This window comes from Peromyscus eremicus, chromosome 5 (assembly GCF_949786415.1).
Source record: "Peromyscus eremicus chromosome 5, PerEre_H2_v1, whole genome shotgun sequence".
Classification (NCBI taxonomy): domain Eukaryota; kingdom Metazoa; phylum Chordata; class Mammalia; order Rodentia; family Cricetidae; genus Peromyscus; species Peromyscus eremicus.
Window position 1 is genome coordinate 31076025 of NC_081420.1, and position 17308 is coordinate 31093332.

General features: G+C 47.5%; 1 protein-coding gene across 1 annotated transcript in view; it reads left to right on the plus strand.

The window, feature by feature from the left end:
* The window catches only part of Gmds (GDP-mannose 4,6-dehydratase), a 584865-nt gene extending 575791 nt beyond the window's left edge, over positions 1-9074 (plus strand). Inside the window, exons 10-11 of the mRNA XM_059263223.1 lie at positions 8455-8523; positions 8696-9074. Coding sequence (XP_059119206.1) covers positions 8455-8523; positions 8696-8758 — 132 coding nt within the window. The 3' untranslated portion in view covers positions 8759-9074. The remainder of the gene's footprint in view (positions 1-8454; positions 8524-8695) is intronic.
* Positions 9075-17308: the final 8234 nt, after the last annotated feature.

Sequence of the window (17308 nt, forward strand, 5' to 3'; positions counted from 1 at the left end):
AGCCTAACAATGAAACAAGGATTGGGTGTCTCTAGAGTGGAATACTTGCTTCCCTAGCATGAATGAGGCCCTAGGCTTGATCTCCAGCACTTCAAGGTGAGAAATCTGGTACAATCAGCTGTTTATATGAAGCCTTGGAGTCTTACAGCCATCCTGTAGCATAGACAATGTTTATCTCAGTTTTATAGATTTAGAACCTAATACTCAGAGATGCTCAGAAACAGCTGAGTTCATTGAGCCCTGGACAGGAGTCCAGTTCCCTCCAGTGATATCTCTGTGTTCTTAGTAATGTTTAAGAACTTTTTTTTTTTTAGATAAAATTCATCATGAAATGCATAGATGTTAACTGCAGTTGGATAAGTTCTGACAAAAGCAGGGCTCCTGTAACATGCTTCTGTCCACCTAGGGAACATTCATTTAATTCCCCCCCAAGGTCTCCTTCTGCATCTTGCCAGTCAGAATCCTCCCTTTGACCACTACTCGTGTTCCATCACCGTGGCTGAGTTTGTTCTCTAACAACATGTTCATTGAGTTACACAGTGGCTGCATTTCTGTCAACCTCTAGTCACCATGGGCATATACTGACATCATCATACGCTGACACATTAGTTAGAAGGCTCTTTGCCTCTCACATTAATGTGGCTTAAGTACACTGTTTTCCTTGGAGGGCTTGGTCCTTTGAACATTTTGACTGCCAGACTACAAATCAGAAATGCTGCCTTTCTAGTCCAAGCCTCTGCCACTAGATGGCTTCATGACATCTGTCTGAACTATCTCTCCAGATAGACACAGGGATTCTGTTCTTCTCAAGGAAAAATGAAAGGAAGAGTAACAGGTGGCCATGCAGTATAGATCCCCATAGCCTGCTGAATGTTTCTTAGCCTTGATGGTGGGGAAACAACCACGAGGAAGTCAAACTGTGAAAAACCTAAGGATCTGTACTAATGCTCATCTTTCCTCTGTGTCCCTTAAGAAACTCACAAATGCCAGGTAGTTGTTGAAGTTTTTCCTCAAGAAGCTCCTTGAGGAAGCAGCCAAATGCAGGGTCTTGTGTGCTAGTCACCCTAGTCTATGCCACTAACCCTCAAGTATCCTAAGAAGTTGCTGGGGAAGTGATGCTGGAACATGTGGCCACGGCCCTCTGAAGTCATTTCCATCTAGTTTAGTGGAAAGGGGGAGGAGGCAAAAGGTGGGTAAATAGGTAAGTTACTGAAGAGAGATTTCTTGAATTAGAAGACCTCAATATACTACATAAGTTGAGAAACACCTGAAGGACAAACAACCCCGTTTTTACTGTAAGGAGATTTGTATTAGTTACAATGTTCTTTCTGGTGTGTGTTCAAACTAAGGACAGGGATTTTCTCTAAGATGATAGATTGCTTAACAAACAAGAAGGAAGCAAGCTTAAGGAAAACTGCCTTTGTCTTGTGCAATCCGGGATGCCCCATGGCCTCAGTTGCCTTTCTGGATAAGAGGGTGCGGGCTCAAGATAAGCTGGATAACAGAGTTGGGCTTTTAGCTCCAAGACACTTTGTAGAGAACTTTCATCTCTAGGAAGAGGCCTCTGAAGCAGATATAAAATCTCCTGAGTTGCATCTTGAGTGTGGCTGTCTTCAAGTTTAATTAGCTGAACTCTGCAAAGTGCTTTGAGGGCAGAAGGTGCTAAGTGGCAAAAGAAATGCCGCCTGCATCTTCTGTCCAGAGCGCCACTTGCCAATTATGTCACAACAGTCCCTAATCGGTCCACTTAGAGGTGCTTTATCTCCTTTCCTCGGGGTTTGTGCCACCTCTCACTAGCATGGGCAGATCTTTACACCCCAGATCCAGTTATTAACAGTAGCCAGTAATTTTCAAAGAAGATGGTGCTGACTTTGAAGCCTGGAATGCTGAGGTCACTAACAATCTTATCTCCCTGTCATTAAGTGGCCCTTACATTATAAGTGTGAGTCACCACCACCACCACCACCCCCATCAGCTGGTTAGGATGAACTTTAGTGAAGGAATTAGGATCAGAGGGCTCCAGTTCTAGTAAGTCATTCAATTCACTTTCCCTTGTTATTCATGCTACTGTAAGCACTAGGCTTCAAAACCCCATGTTAACAGGGGGAAAAAAAAAAGTTTGTTCCATGACTACAACTGTCGACATAGAACAGGTACAGAAGGGTGATAAATCTGGATGTTGCAAGGTGACCTCCTCAGAGTCTCACCTATAACCTGTTCGACCTTTACCTGTGAACATACAACTCTCCCAAGCTGTTGGGCATTGCTTCTTAGAAAGGCTTTCCTTTGTTTGCTCATTCAGATGGGCCTGGTGGAATGGGCTATGCCTGGGTCCCATAAGGTTATACAGGCTGGTAAGAGTGTTCCTGGGTTGCTTCCCATTTCTGTGCCTCAGTCAAAGCTCTGTAGTGGGTAAGTGATGGGTAATGGGCAGACAGGCAGTAGTGGAGAATTCCAAGCTACTAAGGGACATGCTACAGTTTGGTTAGTGTGAATTCTGTGGTGTGTGTGATCCAGTCCACAGAGGAGAATGGACATCTACCCATGTCTCAAGCATGTTGGCCGAGATAACTTTCTCAAGACTCATTAAAACTCTAAAGGAGAATTAATAATCTGAGAGCCCATACTCCCCCCAATATCCCTCAACATCCTCAGAGAATTGGTTCCAGGACCCCCTTTTACACTAAAATACTCAGATAACTTAAGACCCTGTATAAGATGATTTGCAGACCTATGCATGTCCTCCTACACTCAGTGAATCATCCTAGGAAACTTGGTGTCTAACGCAGTGCAGACACCTCAGCAGGTGTTAGGATCCCTGGGCAACAGTGACAAACACGGCATCTGCACATCTTCAGGACAGGCATTTCTCTTTCTGTTATTTTTGATCAATGGCTACTTGATTCTGTATATGCGAAGTCCACAGATTTGGAGGACCAGCGATAAATACGTTGTCTGTGTAACTTGTAGAGCCTTTTGCCTAACTGTATTTCTCTACTTATGCTAACTAGTTTTTTAAATATAATGGAAAAGATGTGTGTATGTCATGATATCTTGATGGATAGATACACTGGGAAGAAGACACATCCTCATTCACTTTCTAGACAGTGGTAGCCCTTTTTTAATGTGTGTGAGGCCCACATGTAAATGGATGTTTCTTTTCCTTTGTTTAGTACCTCTTAGTAGCTGCTTCATAGTCTCTCACAGAAAAATGGGATCAGTGAAGGAATCCTAGGCTCTTAAAGATCCAGTAAAAGGAGGCACCATCCAGAAGAACAGGCAGCATGTCTAACAGGTTCTTGAGTGAGCCCACCAGTAGAATGCACAGTGGTAAGTGCTCAGCTCCAAGCAGTGGTTTCAGTGTAGGCCATGCGGGACTGCCCAAAGCCAATGAGCCTGGAGTGTCCTTCCTTTGTGCAGAGACTAGGAACAGCTTTTGCAGGCCTGCTCCTCTGCTTCATGTCCCATGCTGTGCTACACTCTGCAGTGGTGCTTAGTGAGGCTGGCTAAGCAGTATCAGTTTAGCTCTGGGGCACTCTGTCAGCCCTGCTGGATGGACAGTCCCCTGAGCCCACTTCCTGAACAGACAAGACAACCTGCTGTTTTCTCCTTGTCTCTTATCACCCCTTGTCATTAAAGGAGAGGCCTGGCGGTTGACTTCAATCTCTGCTATTCTAAAGCAGTCCGGGGAGGAGAGGGAAATGCCCAGCCTCCTCGTTGTACTGCTCTGAGGTTAGCTTTCTCCTTGGGTAGGATTAAACCCTGGGTAAAGTCCAGCATGTGAGAGCTAGAACTACACAGGCCGTCCAGAAGAGCATTGCAGGCTGGAGGAGTGGGGGGCTCCTCAGGCTTCCTTCTCCCTTTTCCTCCACCCTCCCCTCCCTGCCTGTCTAGAGTCTTGATTGGGATGTGCAGTACAACTTCAAAGGCTTCCCAGAGGTTCTGTTGTTTTGTTTTGTTTTTAGCAGTTCTGTGTTTCCCAAGAGAAGCTTTACCCTAGGAGGGAAGCTTGCCTCCTCACTCTATTAGCATAAAGTCAGATCAAGGACCTAACTCATTGGCATTCTTCTATTCCCTTGGAACCTAAGCTAGTCTTCAATTTCACTTTTCTAAGAAAAGCAGGAAGGGAAAATGAGTATTTTTTGTGCCACTCACAGCCCCATGTCTTAAATTCCTGAAGATGTTTAGCCAAGGTTTCCATCGTGCTAGGTTTTCCTTAGTCACACCCGTCTATGCACCTTCTTGTCTATAGCACTCAAACATCAGTCTTTCAATATGTACATTAGAAATTTCTGCCAAGAGCCCTTATGTTCTTCACGTCTCTCTGCTCCACCAGATGTTCCTTCAAACCTTACCACAAACGTGCCGAGGAAACCCAGTCCAACTTGTAATTCAATCTAAATGTTATAATTTCCCCCAAATCAAACTTAGAGGAAGGGGAAAAAAAGAAGTGAGGGTGTGAGCTTGGAGTCATCCTGCGTGATCCAGTTTAGTGTACCGAAGGGACTTAATTTGTATAAGAACAATCAAAATCACATTAGGAGAAGAAAAGTAACCTGTGTGGTTGAAATGTGTCTCGTTATCTCGACAGCAATGCACAGGGAGCCCAGAGATCTTCACAAAAGTGGCCTCTAATTAGAGGAGACAATAATGGCAGGGTAAACCCTCCTTTGCTGGATTGTGTTAACTGCTGTGGGCTCAGGAACTGGCCTAATGACTTCCCCGGGACTTGGTCTGGCGCTTTATCTATCCACTCTAGCAAGACTGAGGGCCAGGAAAGCCTGAGATTTTGTTGCAACAAAACACGCCCTTCTCTCAGGCTGATGCCTGCGTCTCCATTGTGGTGAAAGCCACTGTGTCTGGGGGATCCAGCTTCAGGACAACTCCTAGGGGCAAAGGAGCTGGGGTCTGCGGGAGAGAGCTCTTCTGCAGTGTTTCCCTGTTCCTCATGCTGTTTAGCTGCTGTAAAATGCTTAGTTAAGCCTAATTGAATTTGACAATAATAAATTACATATTGAAACTGTATAGTTCACCTAAGGAATAACAGTGAAAATGGCAAGACACCAGAAGCCAGATTTAGGAAATGTCATATTCACATTAAAATGCTTAGAATTTTTTTAGACCTTTGTTGCCTGGTTTTTTGTTTTTTGTTTTTTCAGAAAAACTCCAGACCACCCAGTTCATGAAGTTCTTTCTAGAAATCCTATAGAAACTCTACATAAAATCATTATTTTAATTCCAGTGTTGCCTCAGTTGTCATGGTGGCTATAAGCCTGTGAAGAACCAAATAATTCAAAATGTAGAGCAGTATACATAAACTCATTCTTTTCACTTGTCATTAGGAGCTGCTTGGCCCTATTGGAGGAGTTCTGTGGAAGTTCAAATGTCTTAAAAGACTTAAACATAAAAGGAGTGCCTTTCGCCTCACAGCCATGTGTGAGCACAGCAGCTCTGGGCTTCCCTGTAGGAGTCCAGCTCCCAACCCTGACTTCTCTGCAGGTCAGAGGAAATGATGTTTAAAGGAGCATTTCCTTTCTGCCCTCCTGTCCAGCACTGCGTGCCTTCACACGCAGGCCTTACCATGCCACCCCTGAAGTGTGCCTGAGCCAGGACTCTTGCAAACGGAACAAACTATTGGCCAGATCCCATGGTAGAAAATAAGATCTTTCTTTTCTTTCCCTTTCTATTGATTTTATTTACTTATTTATTTTTGTGAGACAGGGTTTCTCTGTGTAGCTCTGGCTGGCCGGGAACTCTGTTCTGTAGATCAGAGATCCGCCTGCCTCTGCCTCTGCCTCGGAGTGCTGGGATTAAAGACATGCAACACTGCCCCCAGCTTAGTAAATTGTTTCCCTGAGGACAGTGAAGTACAAAGCACACTGAGTTGATGGGGTGATGGAGACTCAGTGGTAGAGCACTTGCCTAACAGGGACAGAAACATTTTGACTAGCTCATGTGTTGACTTGGTGGCAGCTGGCAAGAAGAGCCACTGTTTGTTCTGATAGGACCACATGTTCTCCCTTCCCAAGGCCTCTTGATCTAATTAGCTTTCAGGAAGACAGAGCTTTGGCAGAAGGCTAACGAAGCTCCTAGGCTGCAGCCTAAGAGAGGACTCAAAACTAAATTGGGAAATTTAGCTGGGCCTGTCTCTGGTTTCAATGAAACACTTTTACAGTGTATTTAGTAGTGTCTGTTGCTAAGCTTTTGAAAACCATTTTTCTTTTTCCTTAATTGTAGTTGCCTGGTTGTTTTTATATTATGAGCTACTTGTAGAAAAATACAGGAAACATAATTACAATACAAAGCTCCCTTTCCCAAGCCTACTGAGATCATTTGAAACCAAACTGACTTTTAGGGCTTTTTTTAACTGTATGTTCACAGCCATGAATTGTATCCATGCTGTGCTGGTTGATTTACAGCCAGTGGTATGTGATTCAACAGTAACCATGTTCTCCTAAAGCTGCTGTAGGATTGAGAGAAGGGCAGGCGGACATTGCTTCATGCCTCCAAGCTACACAGCTTCCTTTGGGGAAGAAAAGGGAATATCTTGTGTGGCTCTTCCACTGAAAGAGAAGCATTGTAAAAGTATATACAAGTTTATTTAGGGAGAGTAAAGAGAAATAAATTACTTGGTTTGTTTTTCCACTTACATTGGCAGCTCCAGGTAGCACTGTGCTAAAAATGTTAATTACTAATTCTTGTACTCTACCTTTCCTGGGGAGTCTGGAAATGGGCTTTTAGGCCAGCAGAAATAACTTGCTTCACTTTGGTTAACACTCTGGGGAGGAAGTGGGTACTTCAGCATATTGTGAAATGCAAAGCCTTTGGGAATTTGATTTATTCAAGCCTAAAAAGCAATAATGGATGATTGAGAACAAGAGTCCCTGAATGTCCTCTCCTAGAGTAAAGATTTAGGCAGGGAAATGGAATCCAGACCACCTTTGCCCAGAACACCCAGGTGAGTACCCAATGGGAAGCACAAATGGCCTGTACCTAACACTCTGGCCTACCCATCTGAAGTTCAGAACAAAGTTTGCCTGCCAAGTTCAGGAGAGGCCTTTACTGCAGCGTGGTTATCTGTGGCTGTCACTCAGAGTCCACTTGTTATCTAATAGTGTGCAGCTAAAATGGAGTATCTTCCTGGAGTACTTACCACTATAAAATCTCCTTTTTCCTCCTGCCTTCCCAGTCAGTCCCTGGTTGTCGTGCCTCTCCGCACGTGCACCCGAGGATGCCCTCATATGATAGACCTAACAGCTTTCTCTGTCTGTTCCCTTTCCTCCCGCCTTCCCTTCTTCTCTTCCCTCCAAACTCATCTTGAAATCCCCATCCGTCTTGAGACCTGCAGTAAAGAACTTCGTGACAGCCAAGACAGGATTTCCATCTCTACCCTTTCTTGTTTGTGGCCTTTCTTCCTTCTAAGGGAGCCTCTTGAATGAAAAAAAGTGAACTTCTCTTGCTAGATTATCCAGGAAACTCGAGTATATTCGTATTTCCCTCCCCATAAAGTCAGAACTGAGCAAGCCGACCAGGAGGCTTGACCTCAGCTTTATATGTTGGGAAAGCCCAGTCCTGAACTGAGACAGTGCTCAGCAGTCTCCTTAGAAAGTCAACCTTGAAGGAGCAGCTGGAGGTGAGAGGAGCTAGAGAAAGAGCCTGGGGCTGACCAGAAGTACATGGTCTCAGATGCACAGTGTTTGAGACTGAGATTTGCGTGTTTGTCCCATGAGTCGAGAAAGAAAATCCCCATTTTCTAAGGAAGAAAGAAAAGTAGATTATAACAGATCCTCTATTGTTGTGGCGAAATGGAAATTTCAGTTTAGGAGCTTGTGGGTGCTCCGCTGGCTGGCAGAGAACTGTCTTCACCTTAGCAAAGCCTGAGCTGAGAGGAGGCTGCTGCTAGGCGCTCCTTCGCTAGCCTGCCTGCCTGCCTGCGCTGTCCCAAAAGCCAGAGACCGGAGGCGGGGTTTCTGCTGACTCCGAATCCAGGAGACTCCGGTGCCAGGGACCCAGCAAAGGCAGTATACTTAAGGCCAGACCTGGAGGAAGGTGGGTTCTAGGGACCGGACCCAGCAGATGGGTCGGAGTCCTGCGGGTCAAGGACCTGGAATGGCCTTTCTGCAGTGAACTTAGTCTCTTGGACATTCAGGCATGATTTACCCCTGGTCTTTGCCGAGAAGTGCAGTAATTCGAAACAGTTTTCCCAGTAGCTCTCCAGACAACTTAATATCGTCAAAAACAAAAACAAACAAACAAAAAACAAAAACAAAAAAAACCCACTCCATCAGAGTCACTAGGACAAGGTAGGGCTAGCGGGGTGGGCAGGAGTTGGAGATGGCTCACTCACTCACAATGTTCTACTTAAACTGGACCTTCCGTACCTGATGAGACAGATTGGGAAAGGGGTAGCAGCAGAGCACCGGCAAGCACAACTCATCTGCCCTCTCTCCGCAGGACTTTCTGCAGGGAGACTGCTCCAAGGCGAAGCAGAAACTGAACTGGAAGCCCCGCGTTGCCTTTGATGTAAGTTGTGACTCCAGTGCAAGTTCCCACAGCTTTTAGCTGTGAGCCCTTGCTGGCGGGCTGTGGTCAGGCAGGAGACTTTTGGGGGGGGGGGGTGCCCTGGGAGGAGGTGTTGCTGGAGAGGGTGGCAGAAACTCCGCCCTCACCGCCCACCCTGGATCTTGGGTCGCAGGAGCTGGTGAAGGAGATGGTGCAGGCCGACGTGGAGCTCATGAGGACCAACCCCAACGCCTGAGCCCCTCTGCAGAGATTCGCGAGGCATGGCCTACCATGCAGAGTCCAGCCACTCCTGCGACCATCGACCCTGGACCTCCTGTGTTGTCCCCACAGCTAAGAGCTGGGCCACAGGTTTGTAGGCACCGGGACAGGACACTCCAGAGCTAAGGCTGCTTTTGCTTTTGTCGAAGGCCCCAATGAATGGTTTTGGGAAATCAAGAAGTTTTAATCACATATTCATTTTACTTGAAATTATGTCACTAGACAACTTAAATTTTGGAGTCTTGAGATTGTTTTTCTCTTTTCTTATTAAAAGATGTTTCTATGAACCAGCACTAACAGAGTTACTTGTGTATGTATTCTCCAGATTATAATGTAGGCACTTTGTGGCCCCAAACAATAACAAAATCCACAGCTGGGAATGAAATATTCCTTGGTTCCTTTAGGAAAGCCCCTGTTGAGAAGACCCCTAGCCCGCGCTGCCCTGGGCAGAGCACCTGGCTAAGTCTGTCCTTGGACACACCTATCCCCTGCTGAATTGAAGCACTCATACCCTGTTGGTCTCTGCTGATTTTAATTAGAACCACCGAGCTCTCACCCTCTCAGAAAAAGGCTCATGAAACGGGCTAAAAGAAGAGACTGGATGGTAAGTAAATATTGTTGGAACATTACATGTGAAAGCCCCTGGGCTACCCTAACCTAAGCCTCTTCTGTGGTCTTTCGCACAATATTCATTTCCAACCTCTTCCCATCGGTACCAGGTCACTTTTTAAACTGAATTTTGACTCATTAATTCAATCCAGTGCCTAATATATACCAGACATTATGCTGACGCTTCAACCACATCAACGTGAATTAGAGATTATGATAAAGAAACTTAGAACCCAGGAACCAGCTTCACTGAGTTTATCATTTAGGTGTTAGAATTATGACCACAGCCTGCATTCTTGAGCTGTGTACTGTGCAGCTACAGGTGACAGACACTAAGTACAGGTACAAAACACCCCCAGAGAGCAAGCAAGGATCTGCTTGCAGGTATACACTCTTGCATGAAATAGTATTTTGGCCTAGAACAAATTAGGTCAGGACTCTTCTCCCCCTCACTCCCCTTCCAAGCAAAATAAAATAAAACTTCAGCGAATGGCATTCCAATCTTTGCACATGCATGAGACTGAGGGTGAACTATTTCCGAATGTCTTCACAGGCAGGTTTATGATCTGGGGGAGGACTAGGGCTCCAGGGCTGGTGCAGAGAGGGCTCTTTGTGGAGCTCTCTATGCTGTGAGAACATGCTGGCTGGGTCAGCCTCATCCCCCATGGAGCAGAAGTAGGGCAGCCAGGCTGGCCCACCCGGTTCTCAGAAGCCACCCCAAGAAGAGCCTGCTGTTTCTATTCCCAAATGGGATGCTACTAATTGGAAGCAGATGGTCTCTGGGAGGTGGGGCTTGTAGGACTAGGAAGCCTGTGGGCCATACACACATGCACTGTCACACATGGGCATGCTTCGTCACCCACAACCTAAAACACACATCCACTCACATATACAGATTCACTCACAAACATGCTGTCTCACACACCATCACACACAAATTCGTGCAAACGTGCTCAGAAGTCTACTGGCCCATCACACGCACTCACAGGTCTCATGGCTAAGCACATGTTCCTTGGCCTTGATGCACACGCCTTCCTCTGACCACCTAAGCCCCTCATTCAACACCCAGGAAAAGCCATTCCAAAGACCTGCAGGCCTGCAGTGTTTAATTCAATGTTTTGTGGCTTTCTAGCCCAAAGCCATAATGAGCTCCTTAGGGTGGACCAGGAGAAATCCTGGGCAGGAAGAACGTCTGTGTGACTCCAGTGAAGCTAAATGGGCATGAGCATAGGTTTCTGACAGAAGAAATCTTTTTAATGGCAACCTTCATACCCTCTCAGCCACTGTTGGGGGCTCCTTTGGGTTCTTGATTGTGTGTGTTTAAAAGGAGAAAAACAGCATTTGCACTCCAGATTTTAACTTTCTGGGCTGAAAGAATTTCATGTAGGCATCTTCAAGACCTAATAAAATGGTTTCCTCCATCTTATCTTAATTTCAGTGATTTCTGTGTGTCCTTCATACTCCCCACCCACCCTGCTCTGCAAGCATTGGGTATATATTTTAGGTATTATAACACCTCTCCAAGCTTGATACTGTTGTAAAAACTAAGAGAGTTAAGTTATTAGTACTCTCAGTTATGCCAGAGGCAAGTCCACATTTGTGCTTCAGAGAAAGGTCAAGGGCTTGGGTACTAGGGCACCACTGGTTTAGTAGCCTTCAGACCTGCCTATGCTATATCTGCCCTTTGTCTCATTCTGAAACAGTGAGCTAGGCCTATCAGCTTCTGCAACTGCACAGGAACAGGCAGGGTTGGGACTGCCAATCTGAAGGGAAGCTTGGGAAAGCTGTATTCCCATGGGAGAAGAACCAGAAGGTCACTTCAGTGAAGGGAAGGTGTGAGGTGAGGGGCGCAGCCAGCAGAACTGCTCTGGGCTTCTTTTCCTTGCCTGCAATCACCTTCACCAAAGCCAGTCTCAGAAGCCCGCACGCAGAGAAGCTGTCAGGTGACAGGCTCCACATGAATGCCGAATGCCGTCTTCTCTGTGTTGTTCAAGCTGGCTGCGGGAAGCAGCTCTGTAAACTTTCATTTTAAAACAATTCCCCGGTACGGGGATCTGTCTGTGTGGAAGACTTGTCTGGCAGATAGGCTGCGGATTTATACGGGGCACCACTAAATAAATAAAAGACCTTAAATAGATCATTTAAAAACAACTTTTAGTCCCACCACAAAAGGGAAAAAAGGCATTCAGGCACCTTCTTCATATTTGAGAGATAAAACCGGGCAGTCTGTTTAGTGTGTTCCAATTAGTCCAACTTTACTTCCTTCGTGTCTCCAGGATCTTTGCTGCAGCCTTAACTACTCAGCAGGCAGCAGGGGTGGGGAGAGCTTCCACCCGGGTTTTACACAAAGATTGTGTGTTCCTGTGTACTTGTCTTACAAGAGATCAACATGTCCCAATATGGCATCCGTGCCTCCAAAAATTAGAGGTTTTCCTCATCAAGAGCACTGAAAACTTTCACAAGTAGCAATAACATCTGAGACACACTGCAGCTCTGGAAGCTAGCCCACCTCCGAAGCCCTACCTTCCCACTGTCTTCCGAGAGCACTGGAGACTAAGCCTTGAGGTCCCCTGCTCCCCTAGGCCGCCCATATGCTCATCTGGGCTACATGGAACAAGCATTCAGGGGCTGTGCCTGGCTATGGCCACTGGACCCTGAAGCCTTTGGCTGTCCTTACAGGGCGTTGCTCTGCCCTTCCCTCCCCACCCCACCCTACAGGTTCCTCCCTCCAAATGTATTCAGAGTGGACTCTCTCCCAGAGACCCAGGAACTTTGCAAGGTCCCACCCCACCCACCCTCACTCAAGTCCTTTCCTCTCCTCCAACTAAAGGGTCTGCTCTGAGCAGACAACCTCATCTCTCAGTCTGACCCCTTGCCCTGAGGCCTAATCCCCAAATGCCCATCTTCCAGGGTCAAGGGGTCAAACCCTGCCAGCCAATGCACAGTCCCAGCTGCCCTTCTGGCTTCTGAATTCCTGGGGCCAAGGTGCCTGCTAGAGTATGCAGGGCTGGTGTGCACCCATCTGTTTGCTGATGAAGAACTGAGGCCTGCTGGTGCCAAAGGCTGGTCCTCTACTGATCACCTCAGCTCACTGAGGTTCTGAGACTCTTGGTTTCCTAGCTGTGACCTTGAAGGGGGAGGGAGCGTGCAACACTGGGTCTTCCAACCAAAGGTTCCCAGGGATGCACCTGTCCGACCTCACCCACCACCCATCTTCAAACTCCACAGCCCTAGACCCAGCAGAGGAGAGGTAGTGAGGAAGTACTGTCCTTCAGAAGAAAAGAGCCCTGACTGCTAAAATATGCCCTGTCCTGGACACTGGAGAGAACCACAGGCTCCGGGTCTGGGCGAAGGCACAAAAGCTGGGAGGGAGGCTTGGGAAGTCCACTGAAAACCGAGGCTCCACCAGAGAAAACCGAGGCTCCACCAGACTGCTCCAAGGGAGGCACTGGGCCCAGACTGACCAGAGAGGAAGCAGCGCAGCCCTCGGACTGCAGTGGCGGGCCATGGGCGAGGGAATGAATGTATATTTGGAAGGGGTCAGGACCTCGACTGGAGTCTGGCTTTTTATGGCGAGGAAGCTGACTGGGAAGGGCCTTCTGGCTTTCCTGTTGTGCCACTTTATCCCCCGCCCCCGTCCCTCCTGGCAGCGCTGCTTTGCAGAGCATGGTCGCCCCAGAGACTGGGGAGGCCTTTTCCCTGGCGTCCAGGTCTGCGACCAGGGACCGCGGGGTAGAGACCGTGTTCAGTGCCGGTAGGGCCTACCCTGGAACCAGCAGACAAATACAGGAAATGCCACACTCTCCCACTGTCACCAAATACATTTGCTGTAAATCACTTTCCTGCACCTCCCAGATAGTCTGGATGCTGAGCGTGATTGGGTCAAGGAGACAGCGCAAGAGAGCCCCTTTGGGGTCCAGGGACTTTCAATGTTGGACCTACCTTTCTCAGAAAATCTAGCACCCATCCTGTCCTTTGCAAGATGTGCTTCTCCCCAAGGCTGTCTGCAGGACACGTAAGAGGAAGAGTTGGCTGCTGTGCGCCTCTCTTGCCATTACTAGTGTCCTTTAGATAGTACAATAAACTCGTCTTTAGAAGGCATCAGGGAAACCTCCGGCTCCTGGGCCACTGCTGCCCGGTGCCTTCTGGGACGCCAGAAAATCTCCCAGGCGGGACTGAGCCTAACTTTGGGAACTGCAGCTCATACTGTTCTCCCTCCCGGGCAGGCTTGCCAAGGCTCCTCGGAGCAGCTTGCCGCGCTGATTTGCCCAACTCAGAGGTCAGTTTTCACCGCTCTTCGACCAGCAGATTTTTAAAGAATGCGATCGCCACACTGCAACTTGTACCATATCCCTGGTGGTTTACCGCCATTAAGGATCCGTGCCCAGCAGGGGAACAACAACCTGGGTTTGTTTTGTTTTGTTGTTTGTTTGTTTTCGTTTTGTTTTGATAATGACGGAAATTCGGAGGTCTTGAGAGTTAAAGGCGCTAAACGTGTTGATTTTTCTGCCTTTACCCTAGGGTAGAAAAATGGGAGCGTCTCTCTTTCTCTCCATTTAAATCATTCCCCAAAGCACTCTAAATACTTCCATTTCCCAAACTCAAATTCCCGGAACAAAGACACTCCCTTCAGTCTTTTAGGCTTCTTTAAGATAGAACACCAGGCCTTCACTGTCCAGCCCTGACTATCCACCCACTGCTGATCTTGGGCTCACAAATTGCTCTTCTGTGCCCACTCAGGTAAGTGACGCTATGTTCATTTAACGACCAAGGACTGGCTTGCTGACAGTCCCCTTCTCAGGAGCCCCCTACAGGGGCGGCTGGAAGAAGTTGGAAAGACTAGTCCAAATGAAGCACTACCAGTCCATCTCCAGACACTAAGGCCCTTGGGCAGTGTACAGCAAAAAGATGCTCTTTGGGAGAAGACAGGAAGAGGCTATAACGAGAACATAGAACCTTCAGAAGAACCCCAATGACCTTTTGAGTCACTCTCCAACCCAGGCCCAGACATCCTGAGCTGGAAACAGTGCCAGGCCCAATCTCAAGTCCTAGCAGGCAGGACCTCCCCTCTTAGGGACAGCTCCAGCCCTCATGTATGGGGAAGGAAATTCCAGATCCTACTGCGTTGCCTATAATACGCTCAATATGCTACAAATTTAAAACCAGTGAAGGAAAAAAATCAAGTAAACAACAAAAAACTAATATAAAACAGAGTTTCTTTGGAAGCAAGGTAAAATGGAAGAGGAGGCAATGAGGGTCTGAAGTTGAGCTCTCTGTACCTTATTTTGGTTTCCAATAAGATGGACATGGTACATTTTGCTCAATTTTCCACCCCTAATCACGTTGAGAACCTTGGATGGGTTTGGGAGCTGGAAGTCATTTAATTGGGTATTGTTCCTTTCTCAACCTGACTTGGAAAAGGCACCTGCCCGTCCTGCTGCTGTCCTCTGGCCCCAGCTCTACCCCTTACCTGGACATTAACTAGGGTCGTATCCAGCCCATCCCCCTGGAAGTCTTAGTGAGCAATGGGGCCACCAGAGATGGTGAAGGCTGAGAGCGGAGGCATCACATCCAGAGACCCTTTGGGGAGCCAGAGATTTTTCAGTTCGGAAAGAGAAAGGATGGGATAGACTGACAAAAGGATAGTGACATAAACACACAGAATCAAGTGGTGTATAGAAGAGAAGGCGTTGAAATAAAGGGGTGAGGAATTCAGCCCAGACAAGTTCCAGCTGTAATTGTAGAGCCTACATAGCAAGGAAAACTGTCGGCAGGGGGGGAGGCTTGGGGCCATATTATCAACCCAGAGAGAGGAATCCAGGGCAGTAGGATTTCTGAAGCTGGCAACTGGTCCCTCTGGCAAATTTCTGTGGGTTTCCCTTCCTGCCAAGTGTCCACTATCTGAATAGATCAGATTTCACTTGCTTAGGGCCTTGAGCTTCTGGAACCCTCTTCTCTGCCCCTGGTCCTCCAGCAGTGGGATGAGGCCTCTGGCATGTCCCTTGGTCCCTTCCTCCCCAAGCCCCAATCTCTCTGACTGGCTCCACCACATCATAGTCTGTCCTGCCTAGCCAGCTTTATTACTTAGCTATCATCAATCTTACCCCTAACAGGCTATTTGTTTATACACTGGTGGGAAAAGCTAATGGCTTCATGAACCAGTCGTGAGAGAGTAGACGGGAGTTAAAAATGAAGGCCCTATAATTCCACGCAGTATCCCATGGTGGGGGTTTAGGGTATGGACCCAAAGGCTCTTCTCAATAATTCCAGAGGCGGGGAAGGGGAAAGAGAGAAACTGTTCTACCAACTATTCTTTCTTGGCTGCCTCTGGCAGCCTCAGAGGACCTGGTGTGGGTACCTAAGGCCTGGTGAGTAAAGTTGTCTCTTGGCCTCTTCCAGGGCTGCCTGGCCAGGTGGCCTGAACCAGCAGAGCTTGGGGCCTCAGGGTTTTATACCACTTTGAACAAAACATATGGCCCTTTCCCCTAAAGACAGAGAATCCCAGTAACCAGGGTGGGAGGGGGAAGAAAAGGTGCCTTGTTCTTCACCTTTCAAAGTTAAGGAAGCCCAAAAGGGCTGCAAGACACTCTAGTGGCAGAAAGCAGCTAAGAGCTCACGGAGGACCAGCCGGATAACTCTGCAAGCATCTATTATTAATGACACAAACTGTGTGGAATGATAAATTGTAAAATGCATGGTTGTTTGCATGCAGCCTGTTGAAAAGGGCCTGCTAACTACACTATCTTGGAAAACAGCACGTGTTCCTACCACATGTAGGATGCCAAATGCAAGATTTTACATGGCACATACCACGCTGGCATTTGCCTATGAGTTGCTAAGAAAATAAATGTGCTCTGCTTCTCCTTTTGAGACAAAATACTAGCCTAACGATTTCTACAGAGACAATTTACAAAATGAACGGACTCGTTTTAAAACCTGGGTCCTGCATGTCACCAAAAGGCTAATTTCCAAATGCGCTGGCTATCTGTTAACTATCAAGCAGTTTTTCTTACAAGACTTTACAGAAAAACTGCAAACCAATCATACAAGCCACTAAGGAATAAGTAATTTTAGGTTAAAAAAAAAAAGGATGGAAGAAATAGTTTCTTTCTCTTAAATAAGATATGAGGGTCTGAAAGCAAGTGTATAGATAACAGAAAACATCACACACGCATTTTTTAAAAAATCACAAGTAGTTCCTCCAACTCGCACATGACTCAGAACTACTATGGAGGCAACTCTTGCATTAATAACAATGTGTGTATAATAAAACACCTTCCTAAACATACACATCTTCCATTCTTAATTTTTCAAACATCCAAACAGAAGAGGAAGCTCTCCTCCAGACATACAGAAACATCCGAGGAGCTGCTGCTAGGGGGTCGTCGGGAGCCCCAAGCTCACACTAGAAACCTGCTCCTCCAGCTGCCTGGCCCCGAAACGGAAGAGCAAGGGGCACTCACAGAACACTACTCCTAGGAGCTAGACCCTCTTCCCTCGCTGCACCCCGTACAGCTGCAAGGGCCACAAAGCTCAGGGACAGCCAGGTTTTCCTTTGGTCGCCTGGGCCTGCCAGGACCGGGCTAGCTGCGGCCTAGACGTCTTCAGGGCCGCAAGGCCTAGGCGGTGTTGATGCCGAGGGTCGCGGGCTCTTAGGCCCGAACTTACCGAACCCCCGCACACCCTCAGACGTCTGTAGCTCAAGTAATTCGTGTCCCTGTCACACTCTGCACTAGGTCACAGCGTGCGGACAAGGCCGCCTGGGGCAGATCGCTGCGGCCGGGGCCGTAGCTGGTCAACGCAACTGGGCTCGTGCGCCTGCCTGCCGAGGCTGCGGGACACGCTGTCACCCGTAAGCAATGAAGTGCCTGTGACCTTTCCACCCGCTCTGGGCTCCTAAACACACGTGTGTCTCCAA